General features: G+C 46.2%; 1 protein-coding gene and 1 long non-coding RNA gene across 3 annotated transcripts; one reads left to right on the forward strand and one right to left on the reverse strand.

The window, feature by feature from the left end:
- Positions 1–27,359, reverse strand: FOXC2 (forkhead box C2). 2 transcript variants are annotated; one of them, XM_081922927.1, is made up of 2 exons: positions 25,104–27,359; positions 1–245 (listed from the first exon to the last, which is right to left on the reverse strand). In XM_081922927.1, exons 1-2 carry the CDS (start codon positions 26,580–26,582, stop codon positions 144–146), a joined length of 1,581 nt encoding a protein of 526 aa, XP_081779053.1. In that variant the 5' UTR covers positions 26,583–27,359; the 3' UTR covers positions 1–143. The 2 variants fall into 2 exon arrangements, with proteins under 2 accessions (XP_081779053.1, XP_081779054.1); XM_081922928.1 differs by lacking the exon at positions 1–245 and adding an exon at positions 7,330–8,418 and having other exon boundaries at positions 25,104–27,358.
- LOC309376515 lies at positions 16,049–20,951 on the forward strand. Its single transcript, XR_014171232.1, has 3 exons — positions 16,049–16,997; positions 19,574–19,621; positions 20,472–20,951. It is a non-coding gene; the product is annotated as an uncharacterized lncRNA (long non-coding RNA).
- Positions 27,360–27,643: the final 284 nt, after the last annotated feature.

Below are 27,643 nucleotides of genomic sequence, written 5' to 3' on the forward strand. Positions count from 1 at the left end.
GGGAGCCCTCCCCGCTCTGTCCCGTACAGGTATACCATGGGGGAGCTGCCCAGGGCAGCGGGGAGGGAGCCTCTGTACAGCTGGCTCATGGCAGATCCGAAGTGACTCGGGCTTGCCAGGGCTAAGGGAAAGTGGGGCTCCCTCTAGGACTCCCCCAGATCTGCCTGCGCTGCGAGGATCGTGGTGGCGCCCGTCCCTGCTCGCCTCGCTTTGGGCTCTTCCCCTCCTGTCGCTGCTTCATAGCGCTTTTTTTCCCCCAAGGGGGGTGGATGGGGGAGAGAGAGAAAGGAGAAGGAGAAGGAGAAGGGGGGGCGGGAGGAAATGTGAAATAATTGTTGTAAGTTTGCGATTATATGTTGACTTAGCGCTGGAAAATAAATTGTCTCCGATAAACAGCCGTTTGTGCGCCCTCGGCCCACCCACATTAATTAGAACTCTGCGCGGCGACTGCGGCCGTTCCACGTGGCTCGGCCGTACCAGCCAATGGGTCTCCCCCGCGCTCCCTTCATTTGTTTATAGCATTAGTCTGTTGATAAGTCTGCCCACCCAAGACGAATCAAGCTGTGTTTATTTGGAAAAATTTCCGGGCACCCAATATATAAACGCACTGATCTGATGTTTGAAATCTCACGTCCACCCACCCCCACCCCACCCCGCTCCTTCCTCCCACCCACCCCAACCCCTGGAAGCACACACAAAAGCAAGAGATCTTATTCGCTGCTGCAGCTTAGAAGGGAAAAGACGGGGAGCCAGCGGGGAGCTCGTTAGCCTGGCTTTCTGGCTCTCTTTCCATTCCGGGGATGGGGAAGGGCCGTGGCTCAGTGGCAGAGCATGTGCTCTGCATGCAGAAGGTCCCTGGTTCAATCTGCGGCATCCCCAGGTAGGGCTGGGATATCCCCTGCCAGAATTGCTGGAGAACAGCTGCCAGTCAGTGTAGACAACACTGGGCTAGATGGACCAACAATTTGACTCTGTATAAGGTAGCTTCCTCTACCTTCTTGCTATATTTCAGTGGGAGAGCATCTGGTCTGCATGCAGAAGGTCTCAGGTTCAGGCACCAGCATCTTCAGGGAGCTCAGTGTAGACAATACTGGACTCGGTGGACCAATGGACTGACTCAGTAGAAGGTCGCTTTCTCTATCGCTATACTAAACTCCTATCTGTGGCCCTTCAAATGTTGTTGGAACTCCAACTCCCATCAGCCCCAGCCAGCATGGCCAACAGTTAGAGATAATGGGGATTGTAATCAGCAGCATCTGGAGGGCCACAGATTCCCCATCCCTACCCTACTGCAAGGACAGGGCTATATGTGCTGTGGTCCTCCAGATGTTGGGAGATTTTAGGAAAGAAATAGTTGTGGAATTGGAGACTCCAAGGTAATGTGGGAAGCTCCAGGGCGTTTTAAAAGAGAGACAAATGCATGGGAGAAGCAATCAATGGCTACTAGTCATGGTGGCTGCATGTTGCATCTCGTGTACCTCTGAGCATCAGGTTCTGCAGATCAGGAGCAGAAGAAACCCATTGTGCTTGTCTACCACATCTGGGCTTTCCAGAGACATCTGCTATCACTGTTGGACCAGCTTGCTGGACTGGATGGGCCTGGCAACTGATTCAGCAGGGCTCTTACTATCTTCTTATCTCACTGGACTCCCAGTGCCTTTCATTTTCAGCCAGCATGGTCAAAGATTGTAGGAACTGGCATCCATCAGTATCTGGAGAACCACAGGTTGCCCACCCCAGCCCATCTGGATCAGGCCAGAAGAGCTTTCTGTTTCAGCAGTGGGTTGCCAGATGCGTTTTTGAGAAGAAACTCACAAGCAGGGTGTAAAGGCAACCCCCTCCCCCCGCACCAATTTATTATGAGTCATTGGAATATGGATTTCTTCCAATGCAATAATTTGTCTAATTATTGTCCCTTTGAAGAATCTATGCTGGTAGCCAGCAGCAGCACATCTTCTGAATGAATTCCATAGCTTAATTCTGCCTGGTTTGTGAAGATGGACTTTCTTTTGTCCTGTAGTCAGTGCCACTGAACAACCCCAGTTCTGGAGTTACTCTTTTTGTAAACTGCTTTGAGGTTTTACTACAATCAAGCAGTATATAAATCTTGTGAAAAAAGAAAGGGAGAAAAACGATTCTATGGCCCTCTTTCCACACACCATGAATAAATCTTTAAATGTTGTTTCATGTGCCTCCCTCCCTCTAAAACCCAGCCCTATGCATATTTATTGGGGGGGGGTCCCCACTGAATTCAGAGGGGCTTACTCCCAAATAACTGTGCATTGTATTGCAGCCTCGGGGCTCATTTATGCTTGCCCTGTATATCAATCAGATTGTATACCAATTAATTCTCCCAGGTCTGAGAGTGCTTGGAAGAGACTGAGTATGTACACAAAGGACCAAAGCCTCTATCATGCCATATTCTTTCCCCTGCTATAAGTGACCCCAAGAAAGATGCTTGACAATGGAGGCTGGTTCATTAGGCACATGGGGCACTGCCCCACCAATCTTGGTCTGCCCTTAGCTACAACCTCACTTCCTGCTTCTTTACAACCAGTCTAGGCTGTCAGCTTCCTACTTACTCTCAGTGTTGTCCCTTATGGAGATCAGCAGCGATGATGGCAAAACTAAAATTAGTTGGCTCCACCTGTGATTGGCTCTGGCTCCACCTTCTGCTGGTCTCTTTGCCTTCTGCCCCACCAGTTGCAACAGACACCAGCCATCACTGATGCCTAAGCCCCTCTCCCACAACTTATCCTACGTGCAATTGCAGTTAATACAAGAGATGACATGTGATGGCATTGAACGTTTTGGTGCCTGTGGCAGAAACCCAGCATGGGGACTGGAGAAAGTAAAGAACTTGACCATTTGCTGTCCTTTCATGATTCCCGCCCACCCCCCCAGACCAGCTGCCTCTTGGCAGGTCCATCCACCCCTGGAGAGAACTCAGGAGAACAATCTCATGTGTGTGTTGCATCTCAGCCAATAGGTTACATTGACATCCGGAGCTGATTTAAAACTAAGCCAATTGAAGCCTTGTAAAAAAGAAAAAAAAGAAAAACCAGGCTGCCTCTTGTGTCTGCTTTTCCTTAAATCAGCCTGTCAGTACCAATGTAAAACCTGTATGGTGTACGGGTGCTTGTGAGTGTGCAATTTCTCTCCCACGTTCAACCTTGCACTGGCAGCATTCACACGTGTTGAAAAGAACACAAGAGAGAAAGGCACCACAACACGTCTCCCTTTTTTCTAGGGTTTCTTCTTCTTCTTTTACTTCCTAGTGTGAAAACAGGCTGGCATCTGGATTGTGTCAGCTGTAAACATTGCAAATGTAGGAAATAAAAGCATGAAAATAAACTTGTTTTAAACAAAATGTTCATTCTGGTAGCTCACAGATGGGGAACCTGCGGCCCTCCAGATGTTGCTGGACTCCTATCCTCCATGGCTCCCATCATAAAATATTGTGGGGGGGAGGTAAGCCCCCCCTTAATGGATCACATGACGCAATGCGCACACACCATTTGAATGGGAATGTGCATCAACTTTGTGGGGGCCTGCCCTCTCAAATATCTTATTGTGGGGGGTCAAAGCCCCCATGGCCCCTAGGAGTTGGCTCCTATGGCTCCCATCCTCCATTCGCCTTGCTGTCTGAGGCTGATGGGAGTTGAAGTCCAACAACATCTGGAAGGCCACAGTTCTCTGTGTTGGTTGTGCAACACTCCCTGTTGTCCATGGTGACCAACCACCACAAACTGACAATAGAGAAACCAATTTTTTTAAAAAAAAATCCTTCCAGTAGCACCTTAGAGACCAACTAAGTTTGTTATTGGTATGAGCTTTTGTGTGCATGCACACTTCTTCAGATAGTCTCTCCTGATTTGTCTTGAGATGTGAGCCTGCAATGCATTTGAACCCTCACATGAAGCAGCATGGGGAGGTGGCTCAAAGATCATGAGAAGAACAGGATTTTATGCATGTGGCAGGGCTGGCTTGGGTAAGCATTGACAGCCTGCTAATGAAACCCCCACTCCAATAGAGTGGGGAGGGCACTGTCAATTCCCAGAGCTGCCTACTGTTTGCTGTTGCTAACCTATCCTTTCCTGGTGTGTGAGTAGTGACAGGAGCATGGAACAGCAGTCTTCAGCAGCCTTGCCCTCTCCCTCTAAGATAGTGATGTGCATTGGACCCAGAGACAGAGGCAGTGGAGAATGGACTGTTACAGTCAATGGGACACCGCTCCACCAACTTCCACCAGGTGTCACCTGTCTGCCTTCAAGCAACCAGCACTGGCTGTCAGCTTCTTCCTCAGTCTCTGCATTGCCTGTGCAGAACTCAGCAGAGAGAAGAAGATGGTGGGGGGGACTAGAAAGAATTAGCTTCCCCTCTCATTGGCTCTGACCCTGCCTACTATGGACCTCCCCACCCTCTGCCCTATCAGTCCCAACGTCCAGCACCAACCACCACTGGACAGTGGGCAAGCAATTTCAAGCCAAAGTGATTAGGAGGAGTAGAACCCTTGCCACATCCAAGCCCCTACCACACCCCACCACCACAAAAGCAAACCTAGAAAGAACCAGTACCATTTTGTTTGTGGGCAAAGAACATCAGTGCTGGAGCAATTCCATAAACATGGATTTCTGTTTGAATGCACAATTATAAATCTTTCAGCACAATTTGTTAAAACACACACCGTCTCAAGAGTATCTTTTCAATATCCTTTATTTGCTCTGAAGAAGGAAAGCAGGCCAATTTACATGGGTGCTCTGGAAAAGAACAATACAACCAATCAGAACATGTACAAGCTCAGGAACACAACCTTCCAATTTGCTAATGTGCTTCTGGTTCTATAAAGAAAAGGACGTGTTAGGAAGCCATACTCTGGAGTTGACTAGCCCCCAATTTGAGGACCTGATCTCCCACCACCATCACCAATCAATTTTGTATATCCCTACCCCCAAGACCCCACTGGGTTTGGCTTAGGTTATTATATTATGGTTATGATTTTATGACCTCTGTTTTGAGGTCACACTGAAATGGCAATCCCCAAAACGTCATGAACAGGGGAATACTTGGCAAAGTCCCAGGGGAGCCTGAGTCTCCGTGTGCTCAGGCCTGTTGCTTTATATTATGTACTTTCCTGTTTATAACAAAGAAAGGGATTTATAACAACTTTAGAAGTGCACACAGCTGCTTGGTGCTTACATTAGGCATTTGGGATGCTTGGGTTTTGTGTAAACGTTTAGTGGGCTTGATATTTATCTCTATTTTTATTTACTGGCGTCATGGGTTGCATCGAAGGTGGTTGCAATTCAGAAAAAAGGTATGTGTGGGGGCAGAGTAAGTATGGCAAAATAGAGGATCCCCCACATGCACGCACATGCACACAAACTTTGCTTCCTTATGCCCTCCCCTTTTCTGTCCCACAAGCTCCACCCCCCTTTCCTGCAACTCAGATAAGGGCAAAATTTAACACCCTGTGAACCATCTGTTTTCATTTCCCCCCAAAAAATCAAGTTACTAGTTCCTATCACTTTGGAAATCGGCTTGATTGAGAGTGCATGGGCAAAATCACACAGCTAAATCACACAATCTGAGCTGGGGGAAAGGAGACTGGCTGAAGATATTTTCAGAGATGAGGGGCCGCACTTCAGTGTTGCGCAGAGGTCTTCACTCTTTGCCTTGAATCAAGACATGTTCATATGTTCTTATAAATCACTACAAGTGGGGTTAAGAAAACCTAGGTGGTTGGGGGTGATGTATCAGTGACTTAGCCATTATATCAAAATGGAACCTCCATATATAAGAGCAGCATGTGGCAACTATGAAAAGGCAAGTACTGTGCTAGGGATTTATTACTGAAAATGAATCTCCCAGAATTGTACTGCATTTTATATCAGGGTGGATGTGGGGGGTATTTTTCTGCCTGTTCTGTGTGGGGTGGGGTGAGGGTGGGAAGCTATAGCTGAGGTGAATAGTGTGGAGAAAATGAATGTGGAAAGATTTTGTTTTTCCTTCTCAGTGCTAGAAATCAGGGTTATAGAATCATGGATGTCTACTTCCAGTGTGGGAGGTAGTGTGCTTCTGAATACCAGTTGCTCTTGCGCTCAGATCCTGTTTGTGGGCATCCCATAAACATTTGCTTGGCCACTGTAAGAACAGGATGCTGGACTAGGATGCTTGCCTGCTCCAACAAAGTTGGACTTCTTATGAGTTGGAGGGTTCCTTGTAGACTATTAATCTACTGGTCCAACGAAATTCTGGAACTGGTTGCTCCACAATGTGTGGATGGTCACTACCTTAGATGGCTTTCAATTGGAAGCAGATAAATTTGGAGAAGAGAGCTCTATCAATGACTGCTAGCTATGATGTAGATGGAGTGTTGGTCTAGGTCAGACCAGGGTTCAAATCCACACTCAGACAAGGAGCTCACAGGGTGACATAACATTGATCCATTACTGTGCCTCTCAGCCTCTCAACAGAGTTGTTTTGGGGACTGGTTGGGAAGGGAAAGGACCATGTATGCCACCTTGAGAACCTTGGAGGAAAAGGTGTGATATAAATGCAATAAGTAAATTCAATGTGTATGTGTAAAAAATATCAAAGTGCAGAACTTTATACACCCAAATGGCACCATCCATACAAAGGAAGTATCAGAAAGCTTGGAAGAACTCCAGCATTTGCAGAAATATTTATGGGGGCAAACCAAAAAGGGAAGGGCAAAGGTAGAGAAAAGAAAAGGTCACAGATGAGCCGTGGCGTAGCGTAGGGGGTGCAGGGGGGCCGGCCGCACCAGGCACAACATCTGGGGGTTAGGGTTAGGGGGCGCAAATCCATGGGTTAGGGGGCACAAATTACTTGCCTTGCCCCGGGTGCTGACAACCCACGCTACGCCTCTACAGATGAGAGCTGGGAGGGCCTGTCGTTTTCTTTGGAGACCACAATTAAGAGCTAGCTTTGGATAGGGAGGAGATTCTGTATCAGTTAGACAGCTTTTGCATTTTAGATACTCTGCTGCTGATTTTTCCCTCTTTTATTTTTTATGCTACTGCTACTGTTACAAGAATCTGCATTTTATTATGCATTCCACATTATTATAATTGTATCTACATAACTGTTTTTTTATCTTGTCTAGATGTTATGTTATGATGTTATGTTATGTTTTGCTGTGTTATGTTATGTTTGATGTTAAGTAATGTATTGACATTTGTATTCTATTTGTAAACCACCCTGTAATTTTTTGTCAAAGTGTATAAATGTATTTAGTTTTCCTATCATTTGAGAAACAGAAAATCATGAAACACACACACACACACTTTTGAGACTGTGTGTGCAGGCACTTAATGATATGTTTATCAGCCCAGTCCTATGCACATTTACTTAGAAGAAAACCCATTAATTTCAATGGGTTTTACTCCCCAGCTGATGTGCTATCAATGGGATTTACTCCCAAAGATCCATGCACAGAATTGCAACTTGTATGTATGTGTTTACACACAGAGAGAGAGAGAGAGAGCAGCAGCAGCAGCACATTTAATATTTGAGTATCCACTATGGTTTAGGTATGATGCAAAGCTCTTATATTTGTTAATCCATTTACTTGCATCATTACTGAAATAGTTTTAAGCTTGAGAGGGCTGCTTTGAAAGCAGCGCCAAAGCTGTGAACATCAAAAGCTGAGTGAACGTCAAAACCCCTTGTGCTTTATTAAATATTTGAAGGATAAATAAAAACAGAATGACTACTAGATGGGTATGAAATAAATAATACCTATTAAGAACACAGGTAAACATACATCCATAATGTAATATGCCCATTTCAGAGCTTGCACGTGCAGAGGGGAAACACGTGGGTTTAAAATCCAAATTCATGGAAGAAAAATGGAGAAGAAAAACATTCCACCCACAGTGCCAAGCACACTTACCCGGCAATAAATTCTGTTAAAATAAATGGGATTACTTTTTGAGGAAAGAATGTCAAAATTAAAAAGCAAGAGGGAAAGAGTGGATCGAATGGGTGCGGCTGCCTCCTCTTCAGTCTTCATGAATCCACCAGATTCCTCCTACTCCTGAACATATTAAGCAATTAAGTCCACTTAATGATTTCGGTGGGGTTTCCATGATTGAGGACCGGAGAGCATCTGCTGTGTAAGGGCAGCCAGGGCGTGGGGCGAGATTGGTGAAAAGAGAGTCTTGACTCAGGAGCCAGTCGTTCGAAGTATCCCCTCCCGCTCCCCACTGAACATCAATTCGGATCATAAAAGTGAATGCGGATCAAAGTTCCGGGTGGTTCTGGCTCCTCAGCTGGCTCCGGAGCTCAGATCGCGGGGAAATCGAAGTGAAGTCCCCAAGGAAGTTACCATCTCTCCTTTTTTTTCTCTGCCTAACACTTTCGTGGGAAAGACTGCTGGAATATCGGCGCTCTCTCCGCGACGAAAGGGTGGTGGAAGGTTTCAAAAAGGACCATAATAAATAATACTCCTTTAGACCGCAGGGTAGTCGGATTTAGGAGCAGGTTTGCACGCGACTCCGGAGAGAAATGACGCTAGCCACGTTTGTAAGGGTGGGTTGGATGGGACACTTAAAAAAAGGGGGGGGGGGATGCGGCAGTTTCCTAGAATGAGGAGAAATACGGTAACACACTAGAGACACTCAGGCCACCAATCAAAGGCCCCCGAGCTTGTGATTGGCTAATTTAATATCTCTTCTCTATTGCCGAAAATGAATGAAATTGACTAGAACGCCTTGTGGCTGAAGAGAGAGGGAAGTTACATTTTTTAAAAAAACACAATAAGAAGAAAGGCGTGGATAAATGGTTTCTGAGCATATGCAAAGAGCTTTCCCTTTGAGCATCAGTAGCAGCCACCGCACTTAGGAGCACAAAGAGTTTCCAAAGCTTCCACTGAAGCCGGCTTCATTCCTTGGAAATGATCAGCGGGCAGAGAAATAGGAAAAGGTCGTCGCTCGACGGTCAGTCACTTGCTTTGCACGCAAAAGTTCCCAGGTTAAATCTCTGGTATATCTAGTTAGACGCATGGGCGTAGCCTGCCAAAGTTGTGAGCTTTTCTTGGGAAATCAGGGGTAATACCCCATAAATCGGAAATTGCGGGGAGGGGGCTTCTGCTGGGGAGACAGAACCTCAGATAATTGAGTACTTTCAATGCTTTACAATAATATTTGTGGATCTAGGAGGCGGCTGTCCCCCCTTGACTACGCCCATGGGTAGACGACATATGGGAAATAGCTACGGGGGTGGGGGCTAGCCGGGTTTTTTGCTGCGGGTAGAGCTCCCAGTCTGTGTGGGTATTCCCGCAGATGTGAGTGGAGGGATGCCAAGCTGAATCTTTGACCCGGGTGAAATAAAGCCAACTTTTGCCCCTGCCCTCTGGCTGATACCTGAGAGGGGAGGGATTGTGAATTGGATGGAGTTGGACATTAAAGTTTTACTGAGTCAAAGCACTGGTCTATCTAGCTCACTTGCCTATACAGAGAACCGCACTATTTGGATTCAAGCAGCAGGAGATTGAACCCCAAAACTAATGCAATGCAAAGCAGATGCGCTACCACTGAACTACTGCTCTTCCACTTCACTTAATGAATATAAATGTTTTGGAGAGCCCCATAGCAGCCAAGTCGCTGAGGGGTCTTCACCCCCCCTCCCCATAAAATATTTGAGAAAATCTTTCACCCCCTAAGTTGATGGGCATTGTCATTCAAATTGTGTTTGTACCATGTTATGTGGGGCGGGGCTTACCTGGGCCCCCCAATATTTCATTCAAGTTGCCATCCCTGGAGAGCCCAAAGAAACTTCCCCTAGACCAGCCTGCTGTCCTCTGCCAGGAACACAGCCTTACCACTTTCCATTCAGTTTCTCCCAGACAGGAGGATAATTCTATAGTGGGGGTGCACAGATAGGTAGTCTTAATTACAAAGAAGGATATAATGAATTTCATTGTTCCAGTACCTTTTATTTCCAGCTAGCAAGAGTTCGAGAAACACTGTGCTTCTCATTAACTGAATTAATTGAATTATTATGATTGTTTAATATATTTTTTGATTGATTTTCCAATATCATTCCAATAGCAGCCTCATTAATGACAATACCAATTGCGTCCAATTAATACAATTATTAATGCCAGTTATTCAAATGTCAAATCATAAGATTTAATTAAACTGGCCCCCTCACATGCCAGAGGGGGCCAGTTTAATCTAACTGAATTCATATTAGTACTAGTTTGGCACCACCCACACTTTGGAACTCCCTGCCTATTGACATCATGCAGATGCCTTCACTGCACTCTTTTCAGTGCCTGCTAAAAACATCTCCATTTAGGCAAGCCTGCTCAGATATATAGAAAGTTTATGTATGTTTTCATCTATTCTTAACTTGTAATTGATTTTAATTTTTTTAAATGTTTTAAACAGTTGTTTTCAACTGTTTTTCCTGTTAATTAAAAAAAAGCAGATTGCTTTGAGAGGTTTTTTATTAAAAAAATCAAGTGGTATATGAATCTTATGAAATCAATTAAAATCAATTAAAATATTACTATCATATCATAATCAGTGATAATTCAAGATTGTAGTGCTCCTGTACAAAGCCCTAAATGGCACAGGGACCAAGTACTTGCAGGTTCACCTCCCCTAATTCCTGCCTGCCAGTGCTTTGAGATCTGCAGCAAAGTCCTCTTCACAGCACAGCCAGTGAGTATGGCTTGGGACAGGTCCTTCTCCGTGGTGGCACCGTTTCTGGAACTGCCTCCCTGGGGAAGTGCACCTGCTTCCTACATTGTTCACATTTATTTGTGGGCTAAAGCAGTGTTTCCCAACCTTTTTTGGGCAAAGGCACACTTGTTTCATGAAAAAAATCTCGAGGCACACCACCATTAGAAAATGTTTAAAAAATTAACTCTGTGCCTATATTGACTATATATAAAGTAACTCTCTTTAATAGGCATCAAATAAACACAAAGAAAGTATTTTATAATTACTTTATTATGAAATAGGACGCACCTACTTTTTTGGGGGGGGGAAATAAAGGAAAAAATTTTTTCCTTTATTTCCCCCCCCCCAAAACCAGGTCGGGGAACAGTGGGATGGCGGTGCTGCGCCTCCCCGCTGTCCCCCGAGCTTGTGGGGCTGGCCCATGTCTGCCTGGCGCGAGGGGCGCTCTACTTCAGGGCGCCCCGGCGTCGGGCGGCAGGCTACAGTCCGCAGCATGGGGAATCCTCTGTTTCAGGGCGCCCCACGCGCCCCACGGGTGCGCAAGGCTTGCCAACACGAGCGCGGAGCACGGGGCGTCCTCCGAAGGGCGCCCCATGCTCCGCGCTGCCAGCTGCCGCCCGCAAGCCTTGCGCTCCTGGGGGGAGATCCCCCGGGTGCGCAAGGCTGGCCAACACGAGCGCGGAGCACGGGGCGGCCTCCGAAGGGCGCCCCGTGCTCCGTGCTGCCGGCTTCCGCCCGCAAGCCTTGCGCTCTCGGGGGGAGATCCCCCGGGTGCGCAAGGCTTGCCGACACCAGCACGGAGCACGAGGCGTCCTCCGAAGGGCGCCCCGTGCTCCGCGCTGCCAGCTGCCGCCCGCAAGCCTTGCGCTCCCGGGGGGAGATCCCCCGGGTGCGCAAGGCTTGCCGACACCAGCGCGGAGCACGGGGCGTCCTCCGAAGGGCACCCCGTGCTCCGCGCTGCCGGCTTCCGCCCACAAGCCTTGCGCTCTCGGGGGGAGATCCCCCGGGTGCGCAAGGCTTGCCGACACCAGCGCGGAGCACGGGGCGTCCTCCGAAGGGCGCCCCGTGCTCTGCGCTGCCAGCTGCTGCCCGCAAGCCTTGCGCTCTCGGGGGGAGATCCGACTCGCCCGCCTCCCTCCCACGGCACACCAGGCAACGTCTCGCGGCACACTAGTGTGCCACGGAACACCGGTTGGGAAACACTGGGCTAAAGACATGTTTGCTCTTGTGGACTTTTGAAACACAAATGTCTGTGGCATGAGTTGCTAACCTTTTGCCCTCCAGATGTTTTGCTGAACTACAAGTCCCATCATCCCTGACTACTGGCCATAGGAGCCAACTTCTAGGGGACGAAGGCCTCACCGCCCCCCTAAAATATTTGAGGGGGCCATGCCCCCCAAAGTTGCTGGGCATTGCCATTCAAATGGTGTGAGTACACACGATCATATGATGGATTGTGTGGGGTGCGGCTTCGAAGAAGAGGAGGAGGAGGAGTTTGGATTTGATATCCCTCTTTATCACTACCTTAAGGAGTCTCAAAGCAGCTAACAATCTCCTTTCCCCTCCTTCCCCACAACAAACATTCTGTGAGGTAAGTGAGGCTGAGAGACTTCAGAGAAGTGTGACTAGCCCAAGGTCACCCAGCAGCTGCATGTGGAGGAGTGGGGAATCAAATCCAGTTCACCAGAATACAAGTCCACCGCTCTTAAGTTGGCACCTCTGATACTGCTGGGGCCTTATAGCAATTAGAATCCAGCAAAATCTGGAGGACTACTAGCCCCCCACCTCACCCCCAGTATATTGCAATCTTGACATTATAGTCGTACCTTGGTTCTCAAACAGAATCCATTCCGGAAGTCCGTTTGACTTCTGAAAACTTTCGGAAACCAAGGCGCTGCTTCGGATTGGCTGCAGGAGCTTCCTGCACTCAATCAGAAGCTATGGAAGCCATAGATGTTTGGCTGCCCAAAAAAGTTCGCACACCGGAACACTTATTTCTGGGTTTGCGGCGTTCGGGAGCCAAAATTTTTGAGTCACAAGCCGTTCGAAAACCAAGGTACGACTGGACTTGCATTTAGTGTTGAATAATGTATTTTCAAAGATGATGTATAGATTGTGTTTTGATGTCATTTCATCACTCTGAACTCCCTTGAGGGAAAGTGGGTGGGTATAAAAATGAAACAAATAGATAACAATAGTAAGAACCTGGAGTGTATGAGCAGAATAAAATAGTATGGCATTTTGAGCCTCCAAAAAATGCTCTAGAAATTATCTTGCCCACCATCTTTTTAATGTGGCTTTGAATCATCATAAAATTAACATGAAATTAGTACATATGTATTTGGCACCTTTCCCTTCAAGGAACTCGAGGCAGATGACATTTTTCTCCTCACATCAACCCTGTGAGGTAGGTGAAAGAAAAAGAGGGAGGGAGAGAGAAGAGGAAGTAACTGGTCCAATGTGGCTTTTATGGCTAAGTGAGGAGCTCAGCTGAACCTCCCTCAATGGGCATACTTAACTGCTACACCACACTGCTTCTGTGAGAGAGCTGATATAGCTCCATGGCTCAGAAACCTGAGCTATAAAATCCCTGGCTTAAAGGCTGCCTTAGCCACAAACGTACTAGGCAAACCAGCTTCTCACAGCCTTAGTCCTCTCCCACATCTTCAATATGGGTTGAATAGTAACATAGGACTTGCCGATCAGAAGGTCGGTGATTCGAATCCCTGTGACGGGGTGAGCTCCCATTGCACCTGCCAACCTAACAGTTTGAAAGCACACCAAAAAGTGCAAGTAGATAAATAGGTACTGCTCCGGTGGGAAGGTAAACGGCATTTCCATGCGCTGCTCTGGTTCGCCAGAAGTGGCTTAGTCATGCTGGCCACATGACCCAGAAGCTGTACGCCGGCTCCCTCAGCCAGTAAAGCAAGATGAGCACCACAACCCCAGAGTCAGTCATGACTGGACCTAATAGTCAGGGGTTCCTTTACCTTTACATGCATATGAAGAACTTTAGAGCAGGGGGTGGGCAGACATCAAGTTTATCTTATATGCTTTGGGGTTGGTTTGTTACTAAAAAATCCAATATCTGCACACGGGAACCATGTGCAAAAGACATATTTAGATTTTTTTTAAAAAGGGAGGGTCCTTCTGAGAACATTCTGAACCCCAAGAATTTGTTTATCAGGACTGAGTTGAGTGCATGGCCTTTCACTCGCAAAATTGCTGCTTTCTTCATTTCAGCAACCTTATTTAGGTAGGAAACACCCTCTCGGTGCTGCTATTCCAAGACAATTAAGAAACGGAAATCCTTGGTGATCTATTGCAAATTATTGGGATCGACCAGAAGATCCTTTCTGCTCATCCTTGCTTTAAAATATTCTGAACTACTCTATAAATGTTTCTGTGGTTGTAACAACTGAAGAAGTTGCCATTAAATAATTGTTGCAGTTGTGGTAACAAGCACTGGATTTGCAGGACCTGGGTGCAAATTTCATAAACTGAGGCAAGGCATATGCCCCCAGCCTCGGTTTTCTACAATTTGTAAAAATGCAAGCACTAGTGAAGCTTCTCACATGGTGGTTGGGAAGGAAAACTGTCAAAAGGCATTTTTTTCTGGGTACAATGCTGTGTAAATAGTCAGGTTTATTATTAGTAGTAATAACAACAGTAATTGTGTTAATAGATTGCTGAATAAAGTACTGAATAAGAATAGCAGACCACCAACTCCCCTAACTAGAGCTACAATCTGGTTAAATCTTATGATTTTTTAGTCCACTTATCTATTGATTAAATGTGCATTGTCTGAACCCATCCAAGGAGCTTCCTTGCCAGAAAGAAGATGCCACTTGCAAAAGCAAGGAAGAGAGAACACTGGTCGCACCCATCAGCCGAAGGACCACTGATTGCTATTCAGGAAGAACACCAGCAAGGAAAGATCAGCCTGGCCTGAACTGCTTTTAGCATCTAAAGCCTTAAAGAACTTGGGATCTGGTTACCTAAGAGACTGCACTTCACAGATGGGTCTGACAGCACTGCATGTCCCGGAGCGCACTTAGTTTGTACTAGAAACTGGGCTTTTAGTGTTACAGCTCCATCCCTCTGGAATAAGGTACCAGCTGAAATTAGACAAGTGTCCAGAGTCTTGTTATTTAGGCAGCTACTGAAGACGCTTTTAAGAAGTTAGTTAACAGACAGGATGTATGTTTCTTTTGTTGCCTCTTTATGATGGGTGTTTTTTGTTCAGCAGTGTCAGCACTGGATCTAAGGGAACTTCACATTTCCATGTTTTTGTTATTCTTATAATATTCCAGTACTTTTGTGCATAAAGACATGTCCACCACATATGGTAATATGTTTCATTCTGCATTTTGTACTCCCAGCATATTTTCAAATAATTATAATTTGATCCTTTTTAACCAGAGATGCTGGGAACTGAAGCTGGGACCTTCTGCACGACAAGCAAGTTTTCTGTCTCTGAGCTCCAGTCCGCCAGAGGCTCAGCTTTTCAGCCAGGCAATTATGCTGAGGTGCAGGGTTTGACCAGAGTTCAAAAGTTCCCTGGTTCAATTCCCAGCATCTCAATATATGACTGAGAGAGATTCACTGTCGGAAACCCTGGAGAGCTGCTACCAGTCTGTGTAGCCAGTACTGATCAGGCTAGAGTCCAAGTATCTGACTCTAAGACAGCTTCTTATGCTCTTAAACTGGCTTGCAAAAAGGACCCAGCAATGCCCTGTAGCAGGTGACCCGTATGTTTCCTAAAGTGAGCAATCAAGGAACCCCCATTGGCTGTATCCCTTCCTTTAATTCACAGCAGGTGAATTTCTAAAAGAATCAGTTAAAACCCTCTTCTGTCATGTAACAGGGAGGAAGCGCTGTTGTTTGTTGCTTTGGCTGACAGCACTGGAAAGAGACACATGATACAAAAAAGCTCCCATTGTTTGTCAGGACATACTTTGCCAGATTAAATTGGGATGGGGGGGCGGGGGGGCGGATAGACACTTCTTACGCCCCCTGCTCCTCGTGTCTAAAGTTCTAAGTGAGTTTGGCATTTGGATTTCTTGATATTCCCTTGCACAGGCTCTGCAAGGCCAAAATAAACTTAAAGTCCATGCAGGAGGCAGAGAGGCAGAGTCTTATAGACCCCGGAGTAACAAACAAGCCATTGTTCTCCAAGGAAGGCTTTGTCTCCCTACAGCCATTCCGCCAGTGTAAGGAGGGCAGGACCCACATCCTGTCATCTTAAGTAGGCAGACCCTGGTCAGGTTTTGAAAAAACTGCTTGGTCTGCAGAGATGTCAGGTAGCATCATAGGAGAATCAGAAGAGCCCTGTTGGATCAGCTCAAAGGTGCATTCATCCCAGCATCCTGCTCTCACAGTGGCCAACCTGGTGCTTATTGGAAGCTCTTGGGGAGGACTTAGGCGAGTGCAAGAGCACTTTCCCCACTTGCAATTCCCAGTGGTATATACTGCCTCTGACACTGGAGACAGAACATAACCATCAGGTACAGCCTTCTCCTCCATGAATCTGTCTAACCTCTTTTTAAAACCATCCAGCCCTGCATCTTGCTATAGCAAATGCCATAGTCTTAACTATGTTCTGTATGAAGAAACACCACGTTTTGCCTGTCCTGAATATTCAGATTTACTGCATGGCCCCACGTTCTAGTATTATATTGGGGGGAGAGAGTAGGGGAAGATCTCGTAATCCAAACCATGCATAATTTTATTCATCACTAGCAGGTCTCCTTACTTGCCTTTTGTCTAAACAAAAAAAGGCTCCAGATGTTGTAAACTTTCCTTTGTTAGCAGTCAGAGCCTAACTGAAAGCAGGAGCTTGACCATCTGTGAAATGGACACAGCCATTGTAGGCTTTGTACAAGAATCCGTCCTATTATTGTACTCCCCCTACCCCCTGGTGACGGGCTACTTCCTGCACACACACAATTCCCGCTATTTATCTAGAGGATGACTATGGGGTAGGTAGAGTGGAAGGGAAGGGCCTGTTCTCTTACAATCTGAATTCTGATGGATCTAACCCCAGGTCCCATCTAGCTAAAGCAGAAGTCTTCAGCTTTTTCACACTGTTGATTAATTCTTTCCTATATATTTCTATGGTGGTTATATTGCTGTTGCGACCCATCTTACATCGGGCCGCAACCTGGCAGTGGGTCGGGACTCCCAACCCATCCGTTGAAGGCTAAGGAGTTAATGCAATTTGTTTCCACCAGCAGCCAGTTCAACATCCCACTGATTGTGCACAGAATCTGATATTCAAATGTATCTTTCTTCTGAAAGCGGAGGTTTCATTTAGCTATCATAGTAGCAACTGTGCCTCTTCTTTAATTTTTTAAAAAATTGTAGGAAGGGAGGTTATTGGTTTTTTTTTAATGTATTTGTGTTCTTATGTTGTATTTTTATGTTGTGAGTCGCCCTGTGATCTTAGGATGAAAGGCGGTATACAAATTTAAACAACAATAATGAATACCATCATTAATAACTACTGAACTAGCTACAATATATGCATACTGTTGATAGAGCAGTTCGGGTGGTTTTATTATCTTTGTCTGCTCACCCCCAAGTTTCCCAGGATTTATTTTCTTTCTGAACAAAAATACAACCCAAATGCAGCTACAGCAATCAGCTTGGTCCAATAATACTACAGCTAGTGACTCACTTTTAAGCAGAAATTAAGGTTGACACGGAACATATCCAACATTTCCTCAGGCGTGGGGGCCATGTTTCCTTTTAAAACTTGGTTTTAGATTTTAAAACTTGTTCCCTTTTAAAACTTGGGGTTTACATTTAAAATTATTATTTGGCTTTCCTGTCACTGAAATCTAAATTTAGTTGTCTCCTTCAAGGAGAAGAAAAAAATAATAACTGGAAGTAAATGGTGAAAGCTTTTGTCACTCGGAGGCAGGGAGAGAAGAACTGGAGGACTGTTTTAAAAAAAGAAGGAAGGAAAAAGACTTCAGCAGTTTAGGCTTATATGGATGAAATCTCTTGTAGGCAGGGATAAAAGGAGGCTGTAATCTTAAGCATCCATCATGGGAAGCATATTGCATTGAAATCACTGGGATTTACCTCCAAGCAACAGAGTAATTAAGACTGAACTGAAACGCCAAACTATTGCATTTTTAGTTGAATTGATTCTAGTTAAAACTTAAATCTAGCTATCAGCAACAGTAAAACAAAAGTAGGCCTTCTTTCATTAGAAATGAATTTGAATGTCCACTGGGAGTGTGTCCCCCCCCCCCAAAAAAAAAAATATCCTGAACTTTTTATACTTTTAGAAACCTGGTGCAGGAACACATCCAGTGCCACTGCCTCAAATAAGATTTCAGCAATAACAGTTCTGCATTTTTCAAAGAAACAAAGATGGTGTTGGGAAGAGGATAAAAGTATGTTTAAGGGGAAAGAAAGGTAATTTGAAAAGGTAGATAAGGTGGTGAAATATATTACAGTCGTCAGCACAAAAAGCCAGCCATTACCAGCATCAAATTGCATATAATTGAGCCAGCGTCACCGATCACATATAACAGATCAAATGTTCATGTCACCTCCAATATCACCTTTCTGAACAGAGTCTGTTCACACATGCAAATGTGAATCACCAAGGATTGAAAAATCAAGTGATTTTGACTCAGTTGCATGTGCAACATAGTATGTCCCATGATTACCCGAATTGTTGTACTGCTGAATGCCCCATTTGTGAGAAAGCTATAAAATCCTCCTTTGCTAGGAGTAGGAAAAAAATCCAGTCAAGTCCAGGGATCACCAGGTCACCCCTTGGATGCTCTATTGTAAAATCAACCATTATCAGGTCCTTCCTTTGGCAGGGGAAAATCAGCCCTAATGGATTCAACAGTTCCTCTAGAAAGAATTGTCTGACTTCAAGCAATATTCCAGGGCTATTTATTTCCTTTCTTATTGACTCGCACTGTAATTTTCACATCTCATTGGCATTCAACTCCCACCTGACAATTCTATCCTTTATATATCCACCAACTAAGATTTCACTTCATGCATCTGACAAAGAGGGTTTGTGTACACAAACACACTTATTTTAAATTTCAGTCTTCAAGGTACAAGACTTTTGGGAGTGATGGATTGTGGAGCTTGCCTTAAATTCATGGAGTTGTCTCAGAGAATTTCCTCTGAATGACAGCTGTCTAATACTCGAGGGAAGCAGTCTGCACATGCTTAGAGGTACCATCGGCTTTATTTCACCTCCTGCAGAGTGGGGGCCGCAAGCAGCATAACAGACAAGGATGGGGGGATGGGCTGGAACTGTCCTACCACGCACCAAGGATGGAGAATCTGTGGCTTCCTGTTTCTTGACTGCAGTTCCCTCATACCTAACCATTGAGTATGCTATCTGGGGCTGATGGGAGTTGTAGTCCATCAACATCTGGAGTGCCACAGGTTTCCCCATCCCTGACTGAAGCTAGGTCTGCTCAGCGGTTAATAATAATTGTAACTAATCATCTCACTTTTTAAATTTAAATTGAAGGGTGGGCCTCCTTCCTCCACCACCATTGCCACTGGCCCACATCAAGCGTGGGAAATCAGCCAAAGTTTCCAGCTGAACAACAAGAGCAAAATTCTTAGGCTAATGTTGGCTTTAAACCCAGAACCTCCATAACCCAATGTTTAAAACATGAAATTGAGCAGGGCAGAAGTAAACACATAGAAGAGGGTAGGATGAAAGCAAGAAGTTGATTCCCATTGCTGCTGCAATCAGTGGGACTTTGCAATCCAAGAACTATTCATTCTTTAATTGTAGCAGTTATTTGAGGCAGGGATGGTTGTATAACAGTATTTTTAAATATAAAAAAGTTCTGCTTTTTCAGGAGTTCCTGAAGATAAGACTGAGAGGGGGACCCTCAAGAGAGAAAGTTGTGAGCAGCCTATTGCAATTATTACAATTCTTTATAATTTTGGGATGTGACTTGCACCCAAAGTCCTGGTAGCAGGAATATCAGTAGGTAGCTAATAGAGCATTCTCTCCTTCTTTTCCTATGATCCTAAAGGGCTCCATAAGAAATAAATGTGCTAATTATCCCCAAAATAGGAGCTACAACTAGATTGCTGTATTAGATAGTAAACATTTTGGATCCTATAATAAAGCAGGGAATTTTAATTGACTGGTTCCAAGTTCTTCAATTTAAACAAATGGGCAAATAGACAAAACCTCTCTAAAATATTTTGAAAATAAGACAACAATTTAATAAACTGAAACATTCATGTTTATTAAAAGAAAAGGCCATGCTTGATTTTTTAACAATTCTCTAATTACAATACCTGGGCCAAAATAAATACCCTGAAAATATTAACAAGTGTATCCTAAATGTACATCTTTGATTATTATAAATTCCCTCCTCCCTAACAAACCGAGCTCCTCTCTGAACCAATTTAAGTTTACCGTCTCGATAAAATTGTGAGACCCACTATTCTGTGGCCATTTACTTGAGAGAAATTCTCCTTCAGTAAAAGTACGTCTGGGTATACACACTTAGGCAGGTAGTAAATCGTGGCTAGATAGGCAAATGAATAGACTAGATACAGGGATTTTAAGAACTTGGCAATTATATAGCACTTTCCCTTAAATGCTCCCCATATATCAGGGACAGTCTACATTTAATCTTGAGGGGTCTGGATTTGTTGTTTAAAAGAAACTCCAGGATCCACTACTGTGTGTTGTATTTTCAAAGTAAGAGTGACTATTCAGTACTCTCTTTGCTTGAACAGGATGTGTCACAGAACTGGGGAAAGCACAGAAGAAAGCAACCAAATGGGTTTCGGGCTTTCCCTAGAAGGAAAGGCAAAATGGTTTGGGGTTTGAGAGGAATGACAACTAAACGAGGACATGGAACATGGTTATAAACATGGCGGAAGTAAACAGAGCACAGTTTTTATCTCTTATAATGCACAAATCTGGGGTCATCTAATTATGTCGATGCGGGATGCATAAAAGAAAATGCTCTTTTACAGACTGTGCTATGGAATTCACTGCCACAAGATGTGGTGGCAGCTTTAAAAGCAGCATTGGCCAACTTCATGGAAGAGGAGAGTCTGCCAATAGCTTTCCTTCATGATAGCTAAATGGAGCCGTCACATATAAAGGAAGTATCCCTCTGTATAATACAAGTTGCAAACCACAGGGGAGGTCTGTTCCTTTCAGGTCCTGCTTGTGGGCTTTCCAGAGGCATCTGGGCAGCCACTGTGAAAACCAGGTTGGACTCCAGCTCCCATCAGCCCTAGCTAGTGTGGCGAATGGTCAGGGATGATAGGAGTTGCAGTCCATAAATAACTGAGTCACTAAAGGCTCCTCAACACCTCACCAGTGGGACCTATGAAGCTCCTTTTATGCTTGAAATTCTAAAAAGGCACAACTAATCCATACTCTTGTGATCCTAAACATACACTCTTGGTTAAGAGTATAACAGACGCCTAGCTTGGCTGAGACAAGATTCTTCGCAATCTGCAGGCACTGGGCTGCCCATCAAAAATCAGCTAGTGCCTTCCCCTACGCCTAGTTCTGCCATGCATTTCTTTCAGCAGTCCTCAACACAGCCCTGCAAGGTAGACCAGTAGATTGTCCCCATTATTACAGGTAGAAGCAGAGAGGTTGCCATATCCCACCAAAAGAGGCTTTTTAACTAGAGATGGAGAAACTGGCCCTTCAGAAGGTGTTTTTTGTTTGCTTGCTTGCTTGCTTGTTTTTTACTACAGTTCCCATCTTCCCTTTTTAGTCCGCTGGCTGGGGCTGATGGGAGTTGGAGTTCAACAACATCTAGAGGGCCACACATTCCTAAACCTGGGGGACACCCTGCCCCTCCCTCCCATACAGTACTTTTCTTCTTTAGATGTATTTCTTTGCTATAGCTCTTCCCCACCTGCCCCAAACTGTCCACCTTTATTCTCTTCCACGGAAGTCTTGAAATCAATTAAAATCCATCCAAATATTGGATTTTGCGTGGAAAGGGGGTTACTAATAACTAGGGCAAACAGTTTTTAAAAAAACAGATTTTTTTATTTTTTAAAAAAAGGAAAGAGAAGAGAAAACAAGAGATTCCAGTATCTAGCACCCCACCCTAAACATCTTTTTAAACCCAACCCAACCCCCAACCCCCCACTGATTTGAAATGTGGCCGGAGCTAGCGGCTGTACTTGATTCTTAATCCTGCAGGTTAAGAAATAACAATTTACCTTCTAAGCGGAGACCCACCGCGACTCACTACTTTCTTCACTACTAGCCTATCCTTCACAAATACAGACACTTCGCCATTCTTGCAAAATGCTTGCAGGCTAGCGGAAAAGAGTAGCGCTTTATCCATGCTCAGAAACACATTACGTACGTATGTATTATCATCATGGGCGTAGCCAAGGAGGGGCACGGAGGGGCAGCTGCGTCCCCAATCAATGAAAATCAATAAAAATGCATAGCTGAGGTTCTGACCCCCCCTAAAAATAGGCCTGCCCCGCCCGACAAAAGGCTTGCTTCCCTCCCCCCAACCAAAATCCAGGCTACGCCTATTATTATTATTATTATTATTATTATTATTATTATTAAACAGCAGTGGTGCTCAAGGCGGTATAAGGGAATGGGGATTCCAGGGCGAAGCTTACCGATCTAACCTCCTTTAAGATGTTCCTATTGAGCTGACAGAGATTTTGGTTAAGGACGCAATTCCTTGGACGCGGTAGGAAAGTCTTATGGAACTTCGTGGGATTCTCCCTCCGAGGCGGAAGCTACGGAGCTGCAGAGGGATTCGCTTGCACGACTGCAGTCCTTGATCCCATTTTTTGGGAAGCAGATCCCATTTAGTTTAGTGAGACTTGCTTTCCAGTAAGCGGTCTAGGGGATCCTATTCGAACAGCCTTTCCTTGGAAATCAGACCCAGGTATTAAATCCGTAGAGCTGCTTGCCAGCTGATAAATCGTATCGCAATCGGGACACTACTTCGAATCTATTAATTCGAATCGGGATGTTAATTCGAAAAGTGTTGTAGCGCAGCTTTTTGGGGGGAGGGGGGATGTGGAGAACAAAACCCAGGTGAACTCCCTTGGGCATTCTCCTGTGTGTGACACATTTAAAACACAAGCAATGACAATGTTCGTTTATCTAAGCACCGAGATATAAAAGCTACTACTACTACTACTACTACTACTACTACTACTACTATTACATATAGACATCAAGATTTCGGAACCAACTTAGGAACCAAGAATCTTTTCTTCTTCTTTTGTCTTCCAGCCCAAGCCGGAATAAAGGCAAGGGGGGGTGTAAATGAATAGAAAATAATCTACCCGAAAATAAAGTGGGGACGGGTGGCAAAGAGAATGAAAAAGGGTGTAGGATAGCATAATTAAACTGCTTCTTTCAAAAAATAAGCGTTACATTGCCTGCTTTATTTATTTTTTTAATCTATATTATTTTCTCTGGAAGCCGGTGGATTTAAGAATCGGGGTAGTGAATGTTTCAATTCCTCTCGTTGGGGAATGGGTTTCACTCCGATTTATTACATCTGTGGCGGGAACTCCCCCCCCCCTCCTGATTGCTAGGGGATTTTTATTCTATTATTATTATTTTATTTATTTATAATTATTATTATTATTATTATTATTATTATTATTATTATTATTATTATTATTACAGTATTATTATTATTCCTCCTCATTAGGAGCTACACTAAAGCTCTCCAACGGCGCGATCTTAACTACTCAAAAGGAAGTCCCATAAAATTCACTGGGGCTTACTCCCAGGTAAAGAGCGTTAGGATTGCTCCTAAGCGCGACAGCGATTTTCGTTCCGACCGCTTCGCACTTATCCACAAGTGACCCTTCCGCAACTCTGGAGGGCGATTTTACTCGGAAGCGAGAGTCAAGGCATCCGTTGGGGATACTGTCCATGAAACATATTTAGAATTGCAGCTTTAAACCGGGTTTTGAACTTCGAAGGCTAACCCTACGTTGTCTGGGGCCGTTCTTGTCCTGATCCCGTGTCAAGACCATTCACAAGTGACGCGCCTCTCAGAGACCTCCCTGGTCTCGATTTTTCCCCCCATCTCCTCAGCTGCCTTCGTTTTTCTTATCATATTTTCGAAGGGTGGAGAGTGGAAGGGGAAGAGGGCTGTAAGCAGGGAAACTGCAGAAATTCACACAAACATGCGGCAGACTTTTTGAGGAGAAATAAACAGCACGGATTTATTTATTTTTTTCCAAGAATGAGTACAACAATTAAGACCACATAAGACAAAACAAACGTGACAGAGAATTCAAAGAGAATGTGTTTTTTCCCTAAATGCATTTTGTCTGTTTTTAAAGGATCAGTTCAGAGTGGGAAATCTATTTTACATTTTTTTAAAAAAAATCACACACTTGTTGTTTCCTATCTCTCTGTTTTTCTACTGAAAGTATCAGATACTTTACTCTTTAAAAAAATGTGTGTGTTTTCCAATACTTCCCATCCACAACAGTTCATCAAGGGGAAACAACAATAAATTATTCATTTTTTTTGTAATTCACTTTTAAAAGGAAAAAGGGACTTTTGATGCGTATTTGTTCACAAAACCCGAAGAAAACAGGAGGACATGTACTGATCATTAATTTGACAGATGGAAAAAGATGGGCAACATGGGAAATTTTTAAAGGAATAATCCAGTGAACTCAACTTTAAATATTATATTAATAATGGCTCTCCACTTAAGCCTGATTTCCACACATATTTACAACGCAATAAACAGAAACGCCCCTCCAAAAAAACAAATCCCCCCCCAAAACCCCCAACACCAAAACGTATACTTTTATATAGCTGTATCTATAATTATTTCTTTCCCTTTCAAAAAAATCCTATAAATGATCGTTGTGGAAATGGTGATTCTCTATAAGTTAACATTATCCGAGATCACCGTCCTTTTTTCTTTTCACAAAATAAGTTTTGCCACTGTCCTTTACTAATATATTTAACTTTCGTTAAAAAGATGCCTCCTCAACTCCCCCAAGTATAATTAACTTGAATTGAAAGAAGGCACTGAAGAACACCCCCCTCGCACGCACGCGCGCACACCCCAAACAGGGATTTTAGGGTTCGTAAAGTTCTATTTTGTGGGGCGGGTCACTTTTTCGCCCCAGTCTTTCGTTTGAATAAGAGGTCGTTTAAAAACAAAGCACGGCGCTAATTTCCTTCTATCCAATCTGAAGGGTTCGCTTAAACCCCCTCCCTTTGTTTGTTTGTTTGTTTGTTTGTTTGTTTGTTTGTGTTTCCCAGGAGTCGCTCAATCAATACTTAGTGCAGTCATACGAATAAGGGGTGGTGGTGTGGCGGTATATGGAGGGCGCAGCTCTATAGGGGATCTGGCAGGTGGAGTTGGTGCTCACCTGTTGCTCGCTCAGCGCTGTCGAGGTCTCTAGCCCCAGCCGGTGAGTGTTGAACATTTCCCGCACGTTGGAGAAGTTCTGCTGTTGCGCCCCGAAGGCGTGGCTGGGCAGGTGGTGGTTGATCTCCGACGTGTGGTTCAGGTACCAGGAGGCGGCGGCGGCCGTGGCTTGGCCGCCGGCTTGGTGGTGAGGGAGAGCGTGGTGGTGATGATGGTGATGATGGTGGTGGTGGCTGGGGGTGAGGGTCCCCTCCTGCTGCTGCCCCCCTCCCGAGGCCAGATTCATGGAGGTGAGGGGCGAAGAGGCGCCGTTGCTTTGCTGCTGCTCCGAGATGGAGGCGGCGGCTTCCTCCAAGGTGGTGGGCACACACAGGTGAGCGTTCCTCTCGCCCGTGTAGAGGCTCATGGCGCGCATGCTGCATTGGTAGCTGCCACCGGCCTCCCCCAAGCCCCCCTGGCTACAGGCCTGGCTGTAGATGGACGGGGCTTGCGCCTGGGCGTACCCAAGGGGCAAGGAGGACACCATCCCGGCCGTCCTGCTGACGGGGCTGAGCTCGCCCGGCGGCGAAGTCCGTAGAGTCATGATGTTCTCCACGCTGAACCCCGACAGCCCGTTGGTGCCGGCGCCCGGGTGGTGGGGATCGCCCGGCAGCGAGCTTTCGGTGGACACCGACGGCGTGGACGCCACGCTCCGCGGGCTGTCCTGCAGGGCGCTGCCGCTCTCCGGGCTGAGGGTCTCTACCTTGGTGATGATGGGCAGGTCCGGCGAGGAAGCCTCGCTCTTGATGACGATCTTCTTCTCAGACGGGGCGGCCGAGGAAGAAGGCGGCGGCGGGGCAGAGGCGGACAAGGAGGCGTTGCCGCCGGCGTTGTTGGACTGCGGCGTGTCCTTGGAGACGTCGGCGGCCTTCAGGGGCTCCTTGAGGTGCCTTTCCCGGAGCGTGTCGTCCTTCTCCTTGGAGACGTCTTTCTTCTTGAAGCGCCGGCGGCGTCGGAGGAAGCTGCCGTTCTCGAACATATTGTAAGAATCCGGATCGAGGGTCCAGTAGCTCCCTTTGCCCGGCTTCTTGTCGTCGCGAGGCACCTTCACGAAGCACTCGTTGAGCGAGAGGTTGTGGCGAATGGAGTTTTGCCAGCCCTGCTTGTTTTCCCGGTAGAAAGGGAAGCGGTCCATGATGAACTGGTAGATGCCGTTCAAGGTGATCTTCTTATCCGGCGCGTTCTGGATCGCCATGGTGATCAGGGCGATGTAGCTGTAGGGCGGCTTCACCAAGTCTTTGGGCGCCGTGGGCTGGTGAGGGTGGTAAGGCCCGTACGAGCGCCCCATACCGGCCGCGTACTGGTCGGGGTGCCCCGGGTAGACCCCCATGGAGCCCGCCATGCTGCCGTAAGTCCCAGCCGTCCGGTAATAGTTCTGCTCGCTCAGATAAGGGACCACTCCCAGGGCGTTGGGGTCCGAGACGGAGTAGCGGGCCTGCATGGCGTCGGTTTTTTCAAAAAAAATTCCCCTCCCTCCAAAAAGCGACAACAAAGTCAGATCTAGTAGAGGGAGGGCGAAGAAGAAAGGGGGAAATGTGCCCCCCTATGGCCTAGTCGCGTTGTTCTCGGGAGGCCAAATCGCTGCCCCCCGCCCGCCCCCTCCAATCTCCTCCGCTGAGCGAGGCCTCCTCCTCCTCCTCCTCAGAGCCAAAACATTCTCCGAAGCTGCTTTGCAAAATGGTCGAAACTCTCAAGCTCTTGCGCGGCGATCTGTCGCTGGGATCTCCTCCCGCATGGTAGAAAAGCGACGACGATGCTCTGGGAAGGAGGAGCAGCGCAATCAATGCACCGGCGTACCAAGTTTTTTTTTCTTCCTTTCTTTCTAAAAAGCAAAAACAAAAAAGCGCGACGACAGGCCAAGCGGACGGATGGAGAGGCAGATTTTCGCAAAGAAGGGAGGGGAATGACAGCAATAATCTTGTAAGAAGAAAGGGGTGAAGGGAGGCTATCGCTCAGGGCTCTCGCTTGCTCCGCTGTCTCTGCCCGCAAAGGCTGGCGACCCGCCGGCTCCGTTTGTCCCGGGTGAAAGCGGAGCGCGTGTAAACAAAAACAAGCCGTCGGAATCCAAATAAACGGTTCCTGTGCCGGCGACGCGCGCGCCACTCTGGAGCACAGCGCGAGGGGAGCCTCCGGGAAGCCCCGCGCCAGGCGAACTCCCCATCGAGGGCTGGAGAAAAGTTTCCAAAACTTCCCTTGCGGAAGGCCCGTTTTTACTCCTCGCTGGCCACGCCTCCGTCCTGCGCTCTCCGCCAATGGCGGCCCGGCTCGGGCTCGGGAGGGCCAATGGGAGAGTCAGAGGAGAGCGCCGTCAGGACGCGGCGGGGCTCCGGGAAGCGCGGCGAAGTTCGGGGTGGCTTCTGGCGTCCGCCTTCGCGGGTGGAACTGGGGCGATTCTGGAGCGCGAGGAGTAGGGTGGGTGCCGGGTGGGAGAGGTGCGATCGGTGGGATCCGAGGTCTGATTCGGTTTAAAGCCGAATCAGAAGCCGTTGCGCAAAGGCATTC

Source organism: Podarcis melisellensis (genome assembly GCF_964234715.1).
Source record: "Podarcis melisellensis genome assembly, chromosome: 8".
In the NCBI taxonomy this organism is placed as follows: Eukaryota; Metazoa; Chordata; class Lepidosauria; order Squamata; family Lacertidae; genus Podarcis; species Podarcis melisellensis.

Bases quoted from the DNA above. Each gene is read 5' to 3' on its own strand.
- FOXC2 (XM_081922927.1), bottom strand. From the start codon at position 26,582: ATGCAGGCCCGCTACTCCGTCTCGGACCCCAACGCCCTGGGAGTGGTC. The intron at 246-25,103 runs GTGAGCACCAAC...GGGGAAAAAAAG, and splicing joins CAGCGCTGAGCGAGCAACAG to CGCTATGAAGCAGCGACAGG.